Raw genomic sequence first — 19,251 nt, forward strand, 5'->3', positions numbered from 1 at the left:
TCAATCTATATTCACTTAAAAAGTGAAAGGAGCAGCCGACAAACAATATATAATCTCAATAAACTACATTTTAAATCAAACAATGAAATAACATAAAAAAAGAAATTCATCTTAGGACTACACAAAGGAAATATCCACTTATTTACAAATTTCCGTGTCTTCAGTCAAACAAAATTCCTTAACAGCATCCAAAAACTTCCTTAAGTTATCTGAACTAGAATCTATATACTGGTATCGCCATTTAAATGCACAAACTTGATTGACGCTTTTATAGGAGCTAATAGGGATTCTAATCACTTTTTATTTTCAGCTAGAATAAGAGAAAAAATATCAAATTCTAATAAAGATGACTTTAGAAACTACAAAGGTTTGATTGTAATCAGCTTAAAGAGGAAGAAGTGGCTAGAACTTGCAGAGAGATTTTGAAGAGGAGTATTTCATAAGTGAAAACTGACACTTTGATCTTGAAGACCTATAGTTTTAGAACAACCTTATCCAAAACCTTATCCTGCAGGTTTAGTTTTGGGCCATAGAGCTCGGAAAAGTAGAGTTTGCTTTGATGAAGAATGTAGGCTCTCAAAATAACAAAAAAGAACATTACAATATAGTACTAGAAATATTGGAGAAGAATACCATGAGATATGGGAAAATGAAAATTAAATTCTTAGGGCTAAGAGAAGAGCTTTTGAAGAAAATAGATTCAAGGATGTTGAACACCTGAAGAAGATCATTGAGTGCTGTGCATTCTGTTAGGAGGTCAGATGCTATCAAAGAGACTTTTTGTAGAAATAAAACAGGTGATACCCTTAGTGAAAACTCTCAAATTTTGGAAAGATGGATCAAGCATTTTGAGTACTTATTAAAAGTTAGTAAAAATTCAAATTCTTTTGCCATTACACAGGAAGATAGCTTGGCTGATTCCATTGAATTGGCATCGTTAAATTTGCAGGAAATAGTATCTAAGATTGTCAAGAAGTTTAAAAACTACAAAGCACTTGCAATCAATCTCTTACAGGCAGAGCTTCAAAAATATGGAGGACCAACAGCTATGGAGTTTTTCCATAGAATAATTGAAAATATTTGGTTGAGAAGATGCCAGAGGATTGGTACATAGGGGTTGTATGCCTGATCTACAAAGGAGATTCTTTGGTTTATGAAAATTATACAGTGGTGGCCAAAATTGTGGACACTTTTGGAAATTTTTATGTTTTTGAACTTTGTATGCTTATAGAAAATGTTACGTTTCGCAAAATGCAAAATTGTATTACACAAAATTCATTTATTTGCAATACAAAAAAAGTTATATGTACTTTAATATAAATAAAAAACACAGTTATGAAGTGGTTTGTAATGTCTAGCTTTCCTGGCCAATCACTGTTCTTGTTCTGAGAACCAATCAAATGTTAGTAACTGCCAGTAGAATTTGACATCATGCTTACACTTGAAACAATTCATTATTTTGCTTTGTTCTGTAGAAGGAGGACCTGTTTCTTATACACTGCAATTACAAGTAGGAATTTTTGTAAAAATTTTTAATATTTAGTCAAGAAGAATGACATCAAATAAAAGAGTAGATTGGACACCTAGAAAGAGATGTAATATTATTGTGTTACGAGAAAGTGGTCTTTCCTATGCTGAAATTGCAAGACAGGTGGGTGGTCCAATGACTACATCTGGAGTCCGAAAGTTTTGTTTACGATATCAGGAGACAAATTTAATAAAAAACAAAGAAGGAAAAGGCCGAAAAAAGTGCACCACATCTATTGATGACAGAAGAATAAAAAGACTATGTCTCCAAGATAGAAAAATGTCATCAGCGGCTATCAGAAGTGATCTGAATGATGCTGGTGTCTCTGTCAGTTCAAGAACAATCAGGAGAAGATTAACAGATGTTGGACTGAGAGGTAGAATTCCACGAAAAAAGCCTTATCTTAATTTTCAACAATGAAAAAAAAAAGACTACAGTGGGCAAAGGAACACATTAATTGGACAGATGATCAGTGGTCACAAGTTATATGGAGTGATGAAACTAAAATATCGTTATTCGGTAGTGATGGGCAAAAATATGTAAGACGTAGAATAGGAGAAGAGCAACATCCTGACTGCATTCAAGCAACTGTGAGGAACCCAGTTAGTGTTATGATTTGGTCATGTATGTCAGCTGATGGTATTGGTCGCCTTCATGTCATCGATGGGACACTGAATGCCAGAAAATACATTGACACTATTCTAGAACCAAAACTTCTACCTTCCAGCGGAGATCTCTTTATCAACAATGCTTCGTTTATTTTTCAGCAGGATTCTGCTCCTTGCCACACGGCCAAAATATCGAAAGAGTGGTTTTGTACAAAGAGCATTAAATTGTTGTCATGGCCAGGAAAAAGTCCTTACCTCAATCCTATCGAAAATTTGTGGCACCGTTTGAAAACTCTTGTCCGAATGAGGCGCCCATCAAATAAAAGGGAACTAATTGAGGCTATAATTGTTTCCTGGCATCATGTAATAACGAAAGAAGAGCTTAAAACTCTTCTCAGCTCAATGAAACGTCGATGTGAAGCTGTAATAAAAAATAAAGGGTACCCTACTAAGTACTGATAACTCACTGCAATCATCACTATCTAATGTATATCGATAACTATTATCATTTAACTTTTTTTGTATTGCAAATAATTGAATTTTGTGTTTTGTATTGAATTCAGTAATAAATTCTCTTTAAAATGATATATACAAGTTTGCATTTTGTGAAACGTAACGTTTTCTATAAGCATACAAAGTTCAAAAACATAAAAATTTCCAAAAGTGTCCACAATTTTGGCCACCACTGTAGAAGGATAAGTTTACTGTGCATTTCTACAAAGCTTTTTTCAAATTACTGTACAAGAGATTTGCTCCTTACGTAAATTAAATTATTGGTGACTGTCAATGTGGATTCTGTACAGGTAAATCCACTGTGGGCTATATCTTAGGCCTTAGATAAATTATTGAGAGATCCCATGATATAATATTGATTTGCATCTCTTGTTTATTGTTACAAAGTGGTATATGGTTCCATTGACTGCAACAAATTACTAAGAGTGAAGCATGATTTTAATATTCCTTTAAAACTGATAAAATTGGTAAAAATAAATGAAAAATGAAACTAAGATAAAACTAAATATATGACTACTATTGGAAATATTACTTACACCTGAACTCATTTCTTAATTGGGGGATTATAATTTTGAAACGGTTACACCTTTCATTTATCTGGGATCTATCTTTAAAAAATTAAAAAAAAAAAAAAAAAAAAAAAAAAAAAGTTTCCTACTTGAAATGAAGAGATGTAGTTTTGTGGCTAATAAAGCTTTTTATGGATTAAACCATTTATTTAGATATGGTTTTTTAACTTGAAACACAAAGCTATTATTCTACAAGACTATAATCTGTTGTGTCTTAAATTATGCTTCAGAGACCTGGACTATTATTATGAAAGAGGAAGGAATCTTTAGTAATTTTGAATGCACAGTCTTGAAAAGTGTTTTTTGGAGGAATTCAAGAAAATGGTATCTGGCGTAGAAGACCCAATACCAAATTATACGGAATTTTGAAATAGCCAGATGTTGTTCATTACATTAAAGTAAGCCTTCTCAATTGGGCTGGGCGTGTTATCCATATGAACGACAGTAACATTCTAAAAGAAATATTTTTGGCTGTACCAAATAACGCAAAAAGAAGAAAAAGACCTAGACTTTGATGGATAAGTGCTGTAGAGGAGGATTGTTTTGTCCTTAAAACTAATAATTGGAGAAGTTTGGATGCTAGTTGTGGTGGTTAGAATTGTGTAGTTCAGAAGGCCCTGGGTGTCGTGCCATGGATGATGATACAATTTTGTGAGCACAGCAGTTTTTTAATGTCCCGTTTGCATATTGATATAAACCAAATCTTTGATCTGACAGCTGCAGTTGCAGGTCATCTAACATTACAATAAAATCATGTATTATGCAAAGATTTTGATAAATTAATTCCATTATCAAACTGAGAGAATGGTTTGGTTTGAACGGTGAATGTTTATTTATATAGATTATAAAGTAACTTTCGATAATAATATGATCTGTATTTTGTAACTGAACAGTTGTGGATGCTGGGGTATTAACCAGTACTGAAGTATCTATAACTTGGTATGTCATAGCCAACAGTTAAACTGGTGGTGAAATATATTTTTACTGTCAGCAGATCATTAAATTTGTTTTCTCAATTCCTGTCAGGTTTTTGTCTAGAAATCGCATCAGATGGATTGTTATTTTTTGTAGCTTATCTCTGTCTCCACATGATCTGGGCTGAATAAGAAGGCAAGTGACTTTCTACAGATGAGTTTCTAGTTTTTATTCTAACACTTTGTCAACAGTTAACATTACATTTGTATTGTATATTCCATTGTACTTTAATTCCATATACAATTTCCTTGCATGGGAACTAGAACATTTGAGACTTTTTGACAAAATACTTTGTACCTGGAAATAATGGATTTCTTCTTCATTTCTCATCAAATATAGTATAAATGTAAAAATGTTGTTTTAGAAACAATTGCATGGGAAAATGATTGTTTAAATATAGTGCTACATATATATGCACTTAGTATAATGAGTTTGAAGCTGACATTGAAATAATAAAAGCAATACACATATTCTTTTACACCTCTGAAAATACCTCAAAGGAAAAAAATAACTTCTTTTCAGAAGAATCCAGAACACTTCATAGGATTGCTAGTGCTTACTGTAAAGCACTTGTAGGTAAGATTATTGGCAGTGTTGGGTGATGCCCAAATACCTTTTCGTATTATTTTTGATAAAATGAGCTGTTTTAAAAGCTGTTGTTAGAAACAGGGCTGGATTTACATTAAGCTACACAAGCTATAGTATAGGACCATCACTTTCTTGAGCCCCCTAATTAATATTATAAATAGTATTAAAATATATTATAACAGACTTAAATAAGGGCTCCATATCTTAAGTAGCTTAGGGCCTTATCAAGTCTAAATCTCGCTCTGGATAGAACTTGATACATTTTGAAATAAATTAATGATGCAGCAAATGATCCATGCAGTTGAATGAAAACTTTAGAACTTTTAATGAAAATAATTATATTTTCTGATTTTTTGCACCCCCACTGAAAAGTTATGACCTCATTGGTGACTCTGGAGAGAAACATTTCAGTATCTTTACATCTGTTTCAATAATCAATCTAGTACTGTCTATTTTTTCTACATTCATAAAAAATGTAAAATGTATATCTTTTCTAAAAAACCTTCTGTAATTTTTTTGAAACTTCATTGTACATGCTAATGTAATGAAAGTAAAAGAGGGCAAACTTAATAATCCTGTTACCATTTGTTATGATAAAATTAAATGTACTTGATTAAAAAAAAAGAAAAAACTCTAATCAGAAAAATTATCATTTGTAACCGTTCCTGTGTGCTCTGTTAATAAATCCTTTTAAAGCTAGCCAGCATTAGTGTTTATTGAGGAACGGCTACATTGGCATTAATGTTTATAGAACGGCATTAATGTTTATTGAGGAACTGCTACGTTGGGCGCCAATGTGATATAGCCTTTCCTCAATAAACACTGATGCCGGCTAGCTTTAAAAGGATTTATTAACAGAGCACACAGGAATGGTTACAAACAAAAGAAATATACATAAAATGAAACATGTACCAAATGGAACATCAAACATTAGAATAACAGTAAACTATCATCATGGTGGCTGGAGGTCGACTGACGTTTTTTCATATCGCCAGGAGATGGCATTTAAAAAAAATAGTTCGGTTACAGTTCATGAGTTCATGGCGTTGAATAAAATAGTTCAATTATACTTAAATAGTTCTGTTACACATTTAATTTCAAAAGTGCAATTCCATGTGTACTCAAACTGGTGTGGTACTTTCACGTGTACGTTGCCACATGAATACTTTTTGGCAATATAGTGCATTTCCTCATTAATACTTTTTTGCAACTTTTTGATGCAGGTGTAGATAATCAGAAAGTACCAAAATAATAAGTGATCTTTAAAGTTTTAGTCAAAACCATTTTAATGAATTTTTTCTGTCTTATCAGTGAATAAATATCTAATTCACTGGACACTTCTTTATTGTATGAAAACTGGTGCCCACTTTGAGTAATTCTTTTAACATTCTTTTTAAAAATAGACTCCTTAATTAAAATTCATTCTTTTTAGGTAAGCTTCCACAAAACATTTAATACCCAGGATGTTGGCTGTGAAGAATGGACGATAAAAGAGTAGCTGATTACTTTGTTGTCGCTGGGCTTCCGGATAATCCTTCAAAATTAGATGAGTTTTCTCGAGATGGAATAAGCCCGAAAACAACACATCCTTTAGTTCCCATTACAGACATAACAGTGATAATACGTAGCCAAGGGGAGATTGTACCTAAAGGATATACTTGTATAGAATATACTCCTTTTAACTTTACTGCAGATTTAAATCATGGGAGCTTACGAAGTCCTAACATATATTTTTGTTACAAACGAGGAAGGGATAAGCCACCTTTGGTGGATGTCGGGTAAGTAATCTGTGTTTCTTATGTTTGTTCTGGGTCAGTTTTGTGAAAAAACATTGAGACTTATTTAGTGTAATGTTCAATTCATGTTCATCTAAAGTGTAATAATTTTTGTTTCTTTCTGTTTAAAACATATATAAATATTTGTTTGAAAATGTATAAATATTGCGAAAATTTTTTACGAAGTGTATAATGTAATTATATTTAAATCATTGTTTATCGTTTAATATTTTCTGTGAAAATATTAAATGATAAACAAAATATGATCATAATCCTGCATACCATATTGGCTTGAATAGCAGGCAGTACATGGTTTTGTAATTTATTAAAATGTGCTTCCGAAAATACTTATATGTTTAATCCGGTAGTCTTCAGATTATGTTTTGCAGAAGCTTGGGCCTCCATGCAATTCTTTAAAAAATTCCATTTAATTCAAGGGGCGGGGGAATATTTTTGAAAACTATGTGGACTGCAGAGCTGAACATCTAAAATAATTAATTAAAAGAATTCTATAGATACTGTTTGAATAAAAATGAAAACCATGAATATGGTCACGATTTTCTACGTACAGTGTATACTACTAAAGTAATGTATTTTTGAAGCATTTTTAACATTTACTTTCATACAGGTAACGATTCTTCCCCCCCCCTTTCTCCCAAATATAGTTTCATGGGTTCCCAGAGTTGATAAAGTTTGAAAACCAGTGGTTTAAATCCAGCATTTAAAAAAGGCAGTAAGATAGTCAGTTGCTTAATTTTTATGGATTTACCTAATTTTACATGAAGGCATTATATTTAAGTATATTAATTACGTAGTAGAACAATTTCAGCATATCAAGTAAATGTGTTTGAGTTCATAAGTCCTATCTTTTCTTCCCCCTTGTAAAACTTTTGGTATTCTCATAATAGTTAACCTGACACTCATCTGGTGACCTGTTGCTGGTGAATCATGATGAAAACCAAGAAAAAAAACTAATATAATTAGCGTACTAAACCATATAAAAAGCAACATTATGTAAATAAGTAAATAGATAAATAACAAATAAAGTATATGTACTCACTTTTATTACATTACTGGAAAATTTATTACATTACAAAATTATTATATTATACATTATTACCTGAAGAATGCTCTGATGTAGTCCTGAAAAGGACCTAGCATATCCTTCAGTATTTGTCATTATACTTATACATTTGTCTTACATTGTATAAAAAAGTACTTCATGTGGCATCTGCCAGTTGAGGCAGCCATATTTAATGTTTGTCAAAAGTCATCATTTTACTGCTATAATTAGATATAAAATAACACTGTTAACCATCTCTACTTTTTATTGACAGAAACACTGTTTTGGTGTCTCTGAACATTGCCAAAACTTTATCCCCATTGCTGACAGATCATAATCACAAATCAGCAAGGTGATGGAGCAGCATCGTAAATGTTTTTTCTCTTATATTCTTTACAATTATTTGGGGCTGCTATCAGAACAAGATTAAAAAACGTATGTATGTACCACATGTGTGTGTGTGTGTGTGCATGTATGCATGTATATAAGTACTTACATACATATGTATGTGTACATGTGTGCATGCATATATATGTGAGTCTATCTCTATGCACACACATATATGCACACATGCATTTCTGAATCCGGTCCACCGATAACTGAAGAGTACCATTATTTGTTTAAGATGACCCACATAGTCACTCTGTCATTTCAATGTTGCCAACATAGTAGGATAATAAAAGTTTCTCTGATGATCAAGCCCACGCCGACAATAGGTGCGCTGAGTCAAAAAGGCGCCGGGCAATCATTAAAGCAAGCAGTTCGTCTCTCTGTCTGTCTGAACAAGAAAATTCTTATCTTATTTGAATGTCCCTCCGGGGATCGACTCTGGTAAAACCCGGGAAGTTACTGATTAAGATCTATACCTAGGTAGCCTCAGCCATGGGTGTTTAAATTCAGTCTCCGCAGGACTGAAGTCATCGCTGATGATGGCTGTTTCAGGCTCAGCAGGGACCGTATGGTACTGTCTTGTTCGTTCTGTTGGTTGTGGTGGAGCTATATATCCAGATATTCATGGTTGTGCAAGGCGAAACAGCTCCGATGGCGAATTCAGCAAGCCTTTAACCTGCTAGAGGTTTCCAGTGAGTGCCTGGAGTCTTCTTGTTTTTTGCATTGCTAATGGGATGCAAAAAACTTTGCATCCTGTTTGTAACTTTATCACCTCGTGAATAAAACACTTGTCATCATCCTTTGTCATATTGCCTTTTATGTTGATCTTGCTTTGTTTCGATGTGTTCTTGTATGTCCTTTGTAATAGTTGCGAATTATTTAAGACATCACATTCATTATCATTGTTTTTTACCACAGCCTTGAAATCGTGTATGTCATCCTGACAGTCATCAGTTCTTTTCCAAACATTAGGAATTCTCGTGTATGGCCTCTAGTGTCACAGATGGCCATATTCATGGCAAAACAAAGAACTGGGAGTTTTGAATGCCAGTTGCCATGCATATCTTGTACAGGGATTGCAAGATGAGGTTTTAGGTCTCTGTTTTTTCATTCTACAGGGTTTGATTGAGGAAAGTAAACTGGTATTAAGTTTTGATTAATATTTACTAATATTAAATTAATAATATTAAAACTTGCTGTTAGATGGCCCTAATAAATTGGAATCCATTATCGCTGATGATTCTTCCTATTATACCATGCCACATGAATATCTCTTCAATGAGGGTTATGGCGCAATCACATGCTGTAGCTTGAGCAAGAGGAAATAATTCAACACATCACATAGTACAGTCTTCGACAATGAAAATCCATTGTTTTCCATTGTCAGTTTGTGGGAATGGCCAAACAAGTCTTTAGAGATGATCTCACAAGATTGAGAATAGACAGGGGCTCTTAGTAATCCAGTTGGCTTTTGGTTGATAGCATTCTAGCAGTTGCATTCAGGACAACTTTTCATATAGTCGGATATATATACATAGTCAGATATATCTCATAGAAGGCAGTTGGAATGACTAACTGGGCCTCTTCCAATTCAGAACCAGGCATGTATTGGCAGAGAACACCTTGATTCGTTAAGAATCCCTGTTCAGCCCAATTGGCACGTTCTTTAGTTTTCTGAGTGGATTTGAAACTTTCGATAATCTTTTTAAAATTTTCATCTTTGAATAGAGATTTGCGCATGTCTTTTGGACTTCTTGTGGGCATGTCAACTACAGATATATTTGAAATCAGGGAAGGTGAAACTTCATATTCAGAAATTGATATAGGACAGCATGTCAGCAATGATGTTTGCCTTTCCACGGATGTATTAAACTTTCAGTCTGAAAGACTGAATTTCAAGTGCTCATCTAGCAAGTCATTCTTTTAGATACTTGAGGTTAAAAAACCATTTCGAAGGTTAATGATCAGATGCCACAATTATGTGTGATCCTTCAATGAATGATCCCACGAAACTTCTTCAGGGCCCAGACGACAGCGAAGGCTTCTCATTCAGTCATCAAATAGTTTCGCTCAGCCGCAGAAAGCTGTAGGCTGGCATATTCAATAGAGTGCCCTTTTGCTCTTTGTCCTTGAAGTAAAACAGTTCAAAGAATCCAATTGCTTGCATCAGTTCGAAGAATATAAGGTAGAGTTCCATTTGTCTTCTTCAACGTGGGAGGTGTTATGAGGCAGTTTATTTAGAGTTTCAAATGCTTTTTACTGGTTGAAACCCCATTCACACTGGACTTTCTTCTTTGTTAGATCACTAAGGGGTCGTGATATTTCTGCGAAGTTTTGTATATATCTTCTAAACCAAGAACATGTTTTAAAAGGAAGAATTTTAGTTTCTTGAATTGTGATCTTTGATGAGGAGATAGATATTGTCCTTCACCTTTTCTTAACAGTACAGTGCTAACTGGCACCATACATTTGGATCCCTCAGTGGGTTAAAAATCATCATCAATACACTTAAAGTTCTATTTCGGATTATTGTGATAAAACCACCAATGATTTAGTAGGTCTAAAATAATCCCAGCACTTCCAAGAAAATTTAATTCTAAAAGTGTTTAAATAAGTAACAGATGAAATGACAGCATCATGTGCAAAGCAATTAAAATGAATGTTTCTATTATAAAAAAAATTGCTTCGAAATGTTTTCCTTTTTTCTTTTGTATTCTCTTATATTTATCTATTTTCAGATACATTGTGTAAAATTATTATAATAAGTTTTGTATATATCTTTTAAACCAAGAACATGTTTTAAAAGGAAGAATTGGAGTTTCTTGAATTGTGATCTTTGATGAGGAGATAGATATTGTCCTTCACCTTTTCTTAACAGTACAGTGCTAACTGGCACCATACATTTGGATCCATGAGTGGGTAAAAAATCATCATCAATACACTTAAAGTTCTATTTTGGATTATTGTGATAAAACCAGCAATGATTTAGTAGGTCTAAAATAATCCCAGCACTTCCAAGAAAATTTAATTCTAAAAGTGTTCTGTTACCCTTTGCTGTGACTGTTACAAATAAAGGTATGTGGAATCACCTTCTTTCAATGAATGTGTACCTGAGTCATGTGAATCTCTTTGTCCCTTTGAATCCTGTTGGTGAGAGTGAACTTCATAGTCGTTTTCTTCCTTCAGCATAAAATGACATGGTGATGTATTTCACTTGTGGTAAATTCTTTGAGGGGGGAAACTTTATTATGCCACTAAATAGGAAGTCTTATTGAGGTCATCTTACCAAGAAAAGCTCTGTAAAGTCATTTGGTTGTCCAATAATTGATTTGTACGAAAGTCAGTTTGTGCTGCAGAATGTCACTAAAGTTAAATACAAAATTTGAAGAACTTATGCAAGATTTTGATACATAGTTTATGAGTTTTTAAAGTTACTTTTATGCATAGAGAGATTACCCAACAGAAATAATTATAAAATAGATTTTCTCTGTTCTTAAAATAATAAAGCAATATGAAGTACCATTTACCACAAAATTTAATATGAAAAAAATATGACACTGAATGAAAATAATGTATGGAAAAAATAATAATAATACCATTCTGTTCCTTAGAAGAAAAACATTTTGCAAGGTAGACTCACACACTACTTTAAATCATCAAATATAAACAATTTTCAATCTACCTGGAAATGAAAGACAAAATATCAGTGAGGGAGGAATCTTTATGGAGGCACAGATTAATAAACATAAAATGCCTAGGTGTATTGGCACGTGAAGTGGGTTTGGTGCCAGAACTATGAATTAAATCAAAACTAATTATGCTTTATAACAGGATTTCTTAAACTTTTTTCAGTCCCAACTCCTTTTTATCACTGAGATTCTTTCGTGACCCTCAGAACCCCATAATATTTACGAAAATTTTGCGGGACCCCATAAGCACCTGCACAAATCCGACACACGTGTGTGTAAAACTGCCAATTTTTTCACTTATACTGTAATATACTATTGCAGTTTTTAGGTCATTAACTTTAATTTCTAATTTTAAGACATAGAACATTGTGAAAATTTTAAATAAGTAACAGATGAAATGACAGCATCATGTGCAAAGCAATTAAAATGAATGTTTCTATTATAAAAAAATTGCTTCGAAATGTTTTCCTTTTTTCTTTTTTTGTATTGTCTTATATTTATCTATTTTCAGATACATTGTGTAAAATTATTATAATAAGTTAAAGAAATATAAAAACTGCCAAATTTTTTGGCAACCGCCTGCTGCAGGTCGCAACCCACAGTTTAAGATAGAATAGATTTATTATACATAATTACAAGTTGCCCAATCTTGCACGATAATCAACGGCAAGCAGCAGAACTTGGACTTGTATATAACAGTTTCTGATGCAACAGTGTACTTCTAAAATGCCTCGCTTTTAATATATTGCACATATACACATATTATTTCTAAACAAAAAAGTGAATATTATGAATATATTGTTCTTCTCATGCATGCATTATGTGTAAACGAAAATCAAAGAATTTCTCAAAAAATCACATAATATTCATAAAAAGCACACAGACACACATGTATATATCTATGCTTTTATATATATACTTTAGGAACACATGTTAACATTTAAATATTTTCACATTTTCAACATTAAGAGGTAAAAACATTATAGAATGTTAATTTTTAAATGGAAACAAATGATATCAAGTCATCAGAGCGGCAGAAAAAAATAATACTCGTACCTGATGGGCGAGGATATTTTCAGACATTACCCAAAGTTTTATTCAGTGGTGGGTATTGGAGGTTTCCATTGAGTGTGGATTTAACTTCTCATTCTGAAAGAGAAAATAATGAGCAAAGGCCAAGCGAAAATTCTTAAACATTAACGTTGGGCATCACTTATAGGGGGTCATGTTAGATGGGTTAGATACCACCTAACATGTTCAATAACCCATGTTAGATACCACCCAACAGGTTCGTGACTTGGCCTTTACTGAAATTTTTCACTGCCTGTTCACCAGAGGCCATCCTAATGTCATAGCTAAACCATAGTTTATAGTATCAGGAGCAGTTACAATGTTTAATTGTAGAGACTGGTTGGCATTATATTTAGATAAATTAAAGGATCTTGTTGCACATCTTGGACATTTTTTTTAAATACTTACCATTTAGTTTGTTAGAGAAACTCTTATTGAGCATGTAAGTTTTTCTGTCTGGTAAATTTTGCTAGCTGTGTAAGTTACTTTTTATTTTATTTATTTATAGATTAAAATCCATTCTGAAAATATATTTTGTTGTATAATAGCAAGATTAAAAATTTAGAGCTTCAGCATTAAATTTATTGAATTTTTTGTTCATGGTAAACAAATGTTTGATTTTGTAGGATGTTTCTTTTTTCTTTTTCTTTCTTTTTTTTTTTTAAGAATCGTAATTTCCAAATTAAAAAAAAAAAATGTGAAAATTATTAACTTTGTAGAATTTTACTTTATTTAAAAGAAACAGTATGGAATGCTGTCCATGTAGAATTAATTCTGTTGCTAATAATATATTGAAATAAGTTATAGATGATCTTTTTTGACCATCTTAGACTTCTGTTCTTAATTTGAGTATCAGCCATTAAATTTGTTTGAAAACATCTTGTTTGCTGTGTGAGTATCTTTAAATAAACTTAAAAATCTAGATAGCACTAGATACTTTTTTATTGTTTTTCATCTTTAGCAAAGTTTTGTAATTATATGAATATTTTTATTTCAATCATTTCAGTGTTCTCTATGATGGTAAGGAAAAAGTTATGGCTGACAGTGAAGTGGTCCTGACCACTCCGTATGGTCGCTCAGCCAATGTAAATAATAGTGGTTCCAAAACATTTATTACATATCGCAGAGCAGCTGAAAATGCACCTTGTAACCAACTAGTTGTCACAGATATATGTGTTATTTTAGCAAATAAGGTAATAAACTGCACATTTTGTATTTTATGTTTTCCACTTGAGATGTAAAAATTGATTTTTAAAAGATACGTGTAAAAACAAAAGTTCCAGTTTGCTTCAAAAAATTCTGTTAAACTTACCTATTGCATCTACTTATCTGTCTTATTTAGAACTGTATTTTTTAATAATATTATATGAGAATCGTTGCTGTTAAGTTTATGGTAAATTAAGTGTAAAACGTTAAAGTTGGTAATTAAGGTTGAACAAGCAATGGAATTGGTAAATTAATATAGTAGCCAAAATTGTAAAAGAATAGGAGAAAGAAATAAAACTTTAGAAAAACTGGGAAAGGAAATTATTAAAGGGAAATAATTAGGTATATTTTAGAAGCATTTAAATATTAGTAACAATTATTCTGTTTATGTAGCAACCACTGTATTTACATACATGCTGGTAAATTTCAATGAACAAAATCAAAAAAGGCATTAAAAGTTCGAAAATTCAAAAGGTCTCGCAAAGTATTTCTTGAGATATGTTTGAGGTAAATAATTAAGATGTATCCGTAGCTGTTTTTATGTTTTCAAATAATATATGGAAGTTAAAATAAATCTGTCATACTGAAAATTTAAAAAAAAGGGATGTTTGTCAGGATTCTAAATAGGAAGCAATGTTATTCTGTACAGTTTTAAATGAAAGTTTACTATTATCTTAAAGACAGCTAAAGTATGTGTAAAAAGAATAGAAATTCAGTTGAAAATTAAATATGTTAAGAATAAAGGATTTATGAAGCAGAAAAAGTAAGTGATATATGTTACATAATCAAGCTTCTTGTTTGAAGAAAATCAAATCATCATGGAGTGTCTGTAAAACGGGAATGCATTGTCTTCTTCTTCAAGGCTCAGGGATTCAGAAACCAGTTGCTGAAATGAATTGTGTGTTTATAGAAATTTGACTGTAATTCTGTGCAACATTCTAAAGTTTAGAATTTAATGTTTCATTGAACGTGAAAATTATTAACTTTGTAGAATTTTTGATGGCACGAATTATTTTAAGTGGTATAGAATACTAAGCAAAGCTGTTAATGTAAAGCAGTTTTACAATGTTGAAACAGTTATTAATGTTGTAAATAGACATGAGAAATAAAAATGTATTTTGCAAAGACTACATTTGCCATTGCAGTCTATTAGGTTTTGAGAAATTCAAGTAAAGCAAATAGAAGATTGTTTAAAATAGAAATTTTATTGGTTTTAGGCCATAAGAATTAGTGATGACACAATGTCTTTGCCCTGCTTTTGATCAAATTCACACACTCCAAGAATTTTGTACCCCATCCCTTGCAAGCCCTTAAATGGATTTGTGTTCATGGATTTTAATCATCCTTGCTCCAAAAAGACATTGTAGTTCTTAAAATCTTTATCGGAGATTTTAACTTACATGCTTATTAGTATTATAATATCTCTGTTAATCATTATATTAATTGACAGGAAAAATAAAAGTATGTTGAAGAATATTTTACCTTGTTTTAACAAAAGTAAGAGTTTTGTGAGAAATGCTTGATATCCAGTATTTTGCAAAGACTACATTTGCCATTGCAGTTTATTAGGTTTTGAGAAATTCAAATAAAGCAAACAGAAGATTGTTTAACATGGAAGTTTTATTTGTATGTATGTATATTAGAATGGGGGATTTTGTCATTGATAATGTAATGTGGATATATTATATTGGTCCTAGCCATTAGATATACATGTCTATAAATAATACTGTAGGAAAACTAATAATTTTTAAAAGGATGAGGTACTTGCAGGTATAGCCAGTAGAATAATTCTTTTATATGTTGAAACACATTAGTTTTGTTGTAAGTAAACATTCTTGATATGTCAGTAATAAATTGGTGCCAAGCACACCCATTCTTGAATGGATTTTGCATTTTAAAAAATGTTCGAATAAGAAGATTAGTGGTAATGACAGTCTAGCTAGAGCGATAAGCAAAGAGCAAATATGATGTTTTCAAGTTAAAAGTTTAGTTCAGAATAATTTAGTTTCATTTGAGATTTTTTTTACATTCCCTAATTATAAGTTTTCCTTTCCAAATTTGAAATTGTATTGGATGAAGCATTATGAAGTTGCCTGCACCATTAGCGTTATCAAAAATTGTATGAGGAATTAACATTGAAATGATGCAGCTCAGAGCAATTTCTATATAAGCAGTTACCATTTTTAAACATAAAGGGATAATAGCCAAATTAAAAAGGGATTTAAGGGTCCATTGAAAATTGTAGTATTTTCATTTGCATATATTTTATCTTTTAGCCCTGAAACATATTAAACAAGTAAACCTTTAAGTGTATATTATCTAATGTATCTCATGTTATATAACTAAGCAACATTTTATAGTTGGATAAAATGAAATCTGCTGTAAGTATAAAATAATGTGTTGATTTTGAAACTGTGTTTGAAATTTGGAAAAATTAATGAGTTAAAAGTCCTTTGAGTTTGAAGATGATTTTCCCTAAGAAACAAAACTTAATATAAAATGAATTAATTTTGTCATTTTTAGATGACATTATGCTTAAACCTTTAATCAGCTTTTTCTATTTTTTATATAGCTTTTATGTGTCAGTGCTAATGTTGAATTAGCTTCAAAGAATTTGACTCTACATGAATATAGATTTTTTTTCCTAAATTCATATAATATTACAGTTTACAATTAATACCATATTTTAACACTTGAAGTATTATTTTACATTGATATTTGTTTTGTTCTTGGATTACTCATTGTGGTCTCTGGGTAACAATGAGTAGTGTAAGAGCTCAGCATTATTTAAGGAGTGTGAACTACTTTCATACTAAACATATAGCTTCTCATGTTATTTTTGGTTATCTCCAGTAACATTTTTTTGGCAACAAACCAGACATCCCTGTTGCCATTTACATGTGTTTTGTAATCTTTTTCTCTTTCTCAGAAAGTGTGATCATTGAGCACATTATTTACACGTGCTACTTTTCAGCAGTTACTTGAATAAGTATTTAATAATGATGACCAAGAAAATTTAAAGAATGAAGACCAAATTAAAAAAAAAAAAAAAAAAAAATTGGCACTGATGAATCCAGATGTTAGTGTTTTTCAGGAGGATGGTACCCTTTCTAATTCAAAAACTTGTAGAATTATCCATATGATGAAGTTTGTTTAGTTAATGGAAAATGTTGCAGTGTAGCATGTGGGACCTTGTGTTAAGAAGAAGTCAGCCTTAGTGTGAAAAATTGGGTTGTAAAATATTCTTTTTTGACCATTTTGTGATTCATTTGCAGTTGACATTTTGAAAGGTACTTACGTATTAATGCAACCACCTTAGTAGAAGTTGCCAAATTTTCAGAATATGCCAAACTCTGGCAGCCATGCACATGACCATTCTTTTGGCAACCATGCTTATAACATCAGTCAAGCAATACCGCCATTTTCGTTACCATTCTTTTTTGTTGTATTCAAAGTTCCAGTGGTTTTTATAAAAAAAAACTTGATATTTTTTGCTTTTTTAGTTTTAAAATAAGAGCTTGTGGAATTTGTCAGCAATGGAAGAAACTGTGGTAAAATTTCAGCAGGAATACAGAATTTTGCTGAAAGTTTTCTAAAGGGAACAACTAAGAAATGTTTCCTAGATAGCTGCTATTGCCGAGGATTGCACGAAGCAGAGTTTGTGCAATTCTCCAATGTTTTTTTAAGAAAAAACAGATCAGAGAAAACTTCAGGGAAAGAACAGTGAAAAAATACAAAAAGATTTAAAGAAGAATGTAAGTTTTTTATTTTTTTAATGTATCGTGCAATCCATATTTAATAATTCAAATTTGTATTTTAAGTTGCTAAAGTATGTTTTCTTTTGATAATGCTTACCAACTTATGATAGATATTGATAGTTAAGAAAATTTGATAAATGGTGCAAAAACAACCGAATGTTATTTGATAAGTAACTTTTTGCCTTTTCATCTGCAAAAAATTACCAAATGTGGTCAAGGTGGTTGCATTACGCGAGTACCTTTTGAAATTATACCTATCAAATACTGAGAAAGAGAACTTGATTTGTCTCTAGGAATGCTAATTGGTTAATTGTCTGTATGAAATTATTTTCATTCTATTGGACAAGGAAAAATTGCAAAGTAAGAGGGAAAAAATAAGATTGGACACATAGATGAAAGCTTATTTATTTAGCTAAAGAACTTGATTTATTTAGCTAAAGAACTTGCAGTATTTGCAACAAAACAGAGTTTCTTAAAAAGGGAATAAAACTAGAATGTAAAAAGTTTACTGTAAATAGTTACAGACAGTGCAGCAGAGAGCTTGATAATATTTAGAGATTTCTGGGTTGGGGTGGCTATTCAACACAATAGTTTGAAGAAATTGCATATATTAATCAGACAATCAATTACAAATGCAGCTTTATTAATCCTGCTTTGAAGCTTTGAAGACACATTCAAAGCACAATGGCTGTATGTTGTGCAAAGTGGCAAAATAAAAGGCGGCATAGTATCACTTAGGTGCATATCTTAGTTTATTTGATGAAACACTTTGCAAGAAAAAAATCTTTTTGATGCAATTATGACTGCAGTAATTTTCTGCTCGAAGCAGTTGTTTTATAATTTCTTTTTACTAACCTATTTTTAATTTACATCTTCCCTTTTCATATACAGCTTGCAAATTCTTCAAAGATTTTTTTCGGTAAAGCTAAGTTTTCTCAACTACTTTGGTAAAGTGTTGAACAAAAGTGAATATAATTGGTGGTGTTTGGTTGTTAAGAAAATTTCAGATGTAACCCAAAACTATTACTTTATTATTTTTTTTATTATTATTATTTAAAGAGGGAGTAATAGAAAGAAAATTTGCTAAGAAATGAACACAATATTTTTAAGTATGAGCTTTTTTAATTAAAGTTACTTTAAAAAGTAGAAAATAAAATGCTTGTTAAAATGAATGTAACTTATTATAGATGGCCTGAATTAATATTGTTGATATAACAAATTGTAAACATTGTAAATACTATTTTGATTGTACATTAAATCAGATACTCAAGTTAAGCATATAATTTTCTTTTCTTACAAACTGTCAGAGACTGACTTGCATTTATTCCTACTTAGGGAGAAAATCCACCTCATGCATTTTGTAAAATTAATAAGAATTTAAATAAAGGGGTGGTAAGTATAATAAAAGTTTTAAAAAATTTTAATTTTAATAATTTATTTTGTTGTAATTCAACCTTTATTTACTGGTTGATTTGTGCTGAATGCTATATAAAGTCTTTTTTTTTTTTTTTTTTTCCT

At 31.4% G+C, this 19,251-nt stretch overlaps 1 protein-coding gene across 3 annotated transcripts in view; it reads left to right on the forward strand.

Annotated features, from left to right (window-relative positions):
• Window positions 1-19,251, forward strand: part of Crag (DENN domain-containing protein Crag) — a 171,639-nt gene that overhangs the window by 8,574 nt on the left and 143,814 nt on the right. For all 3 annotated transcript variants that reach the window (XM_085810501.1, XM_085810503.1, XM_085810502.1), the window contains 3 exons: window positions 6,214-6,559; window positions 13,776-13,962; window positions 19,069-19,125. In XM_085810501.1, coding sequence (XP_085666627.1) covers window positions 6,261-6,559; window positions 13,776-13,962; window positions 19,069-19,125 — 543 coding nt within the window. In that variant the 5' untranslated portion in view covers window positions 6,214-6,260. The remainder of the gene's footprint in view (window positions 1-6,213; window positions 6,560-13,775; window positions 13,963-19,068; window positions 19,126-19,251) is intronic.

The sequence above is a fragment of the Stegodyphus dumicola genome, chromosome 2 (genome assembly GCF_044657685.1).
Source record: "Stegodyphus dumicola isolate Sdum_Otavi_A_Nest chromosome 2, ASM4465768v1".
Taxonomy (NCBI): domain Eukaryota; kingdom Metazoa; phylum Arthropoda; class Arachnida; order Araneae; family Eresidae; genus Stegodyphus; species Stegodyphus dumicola.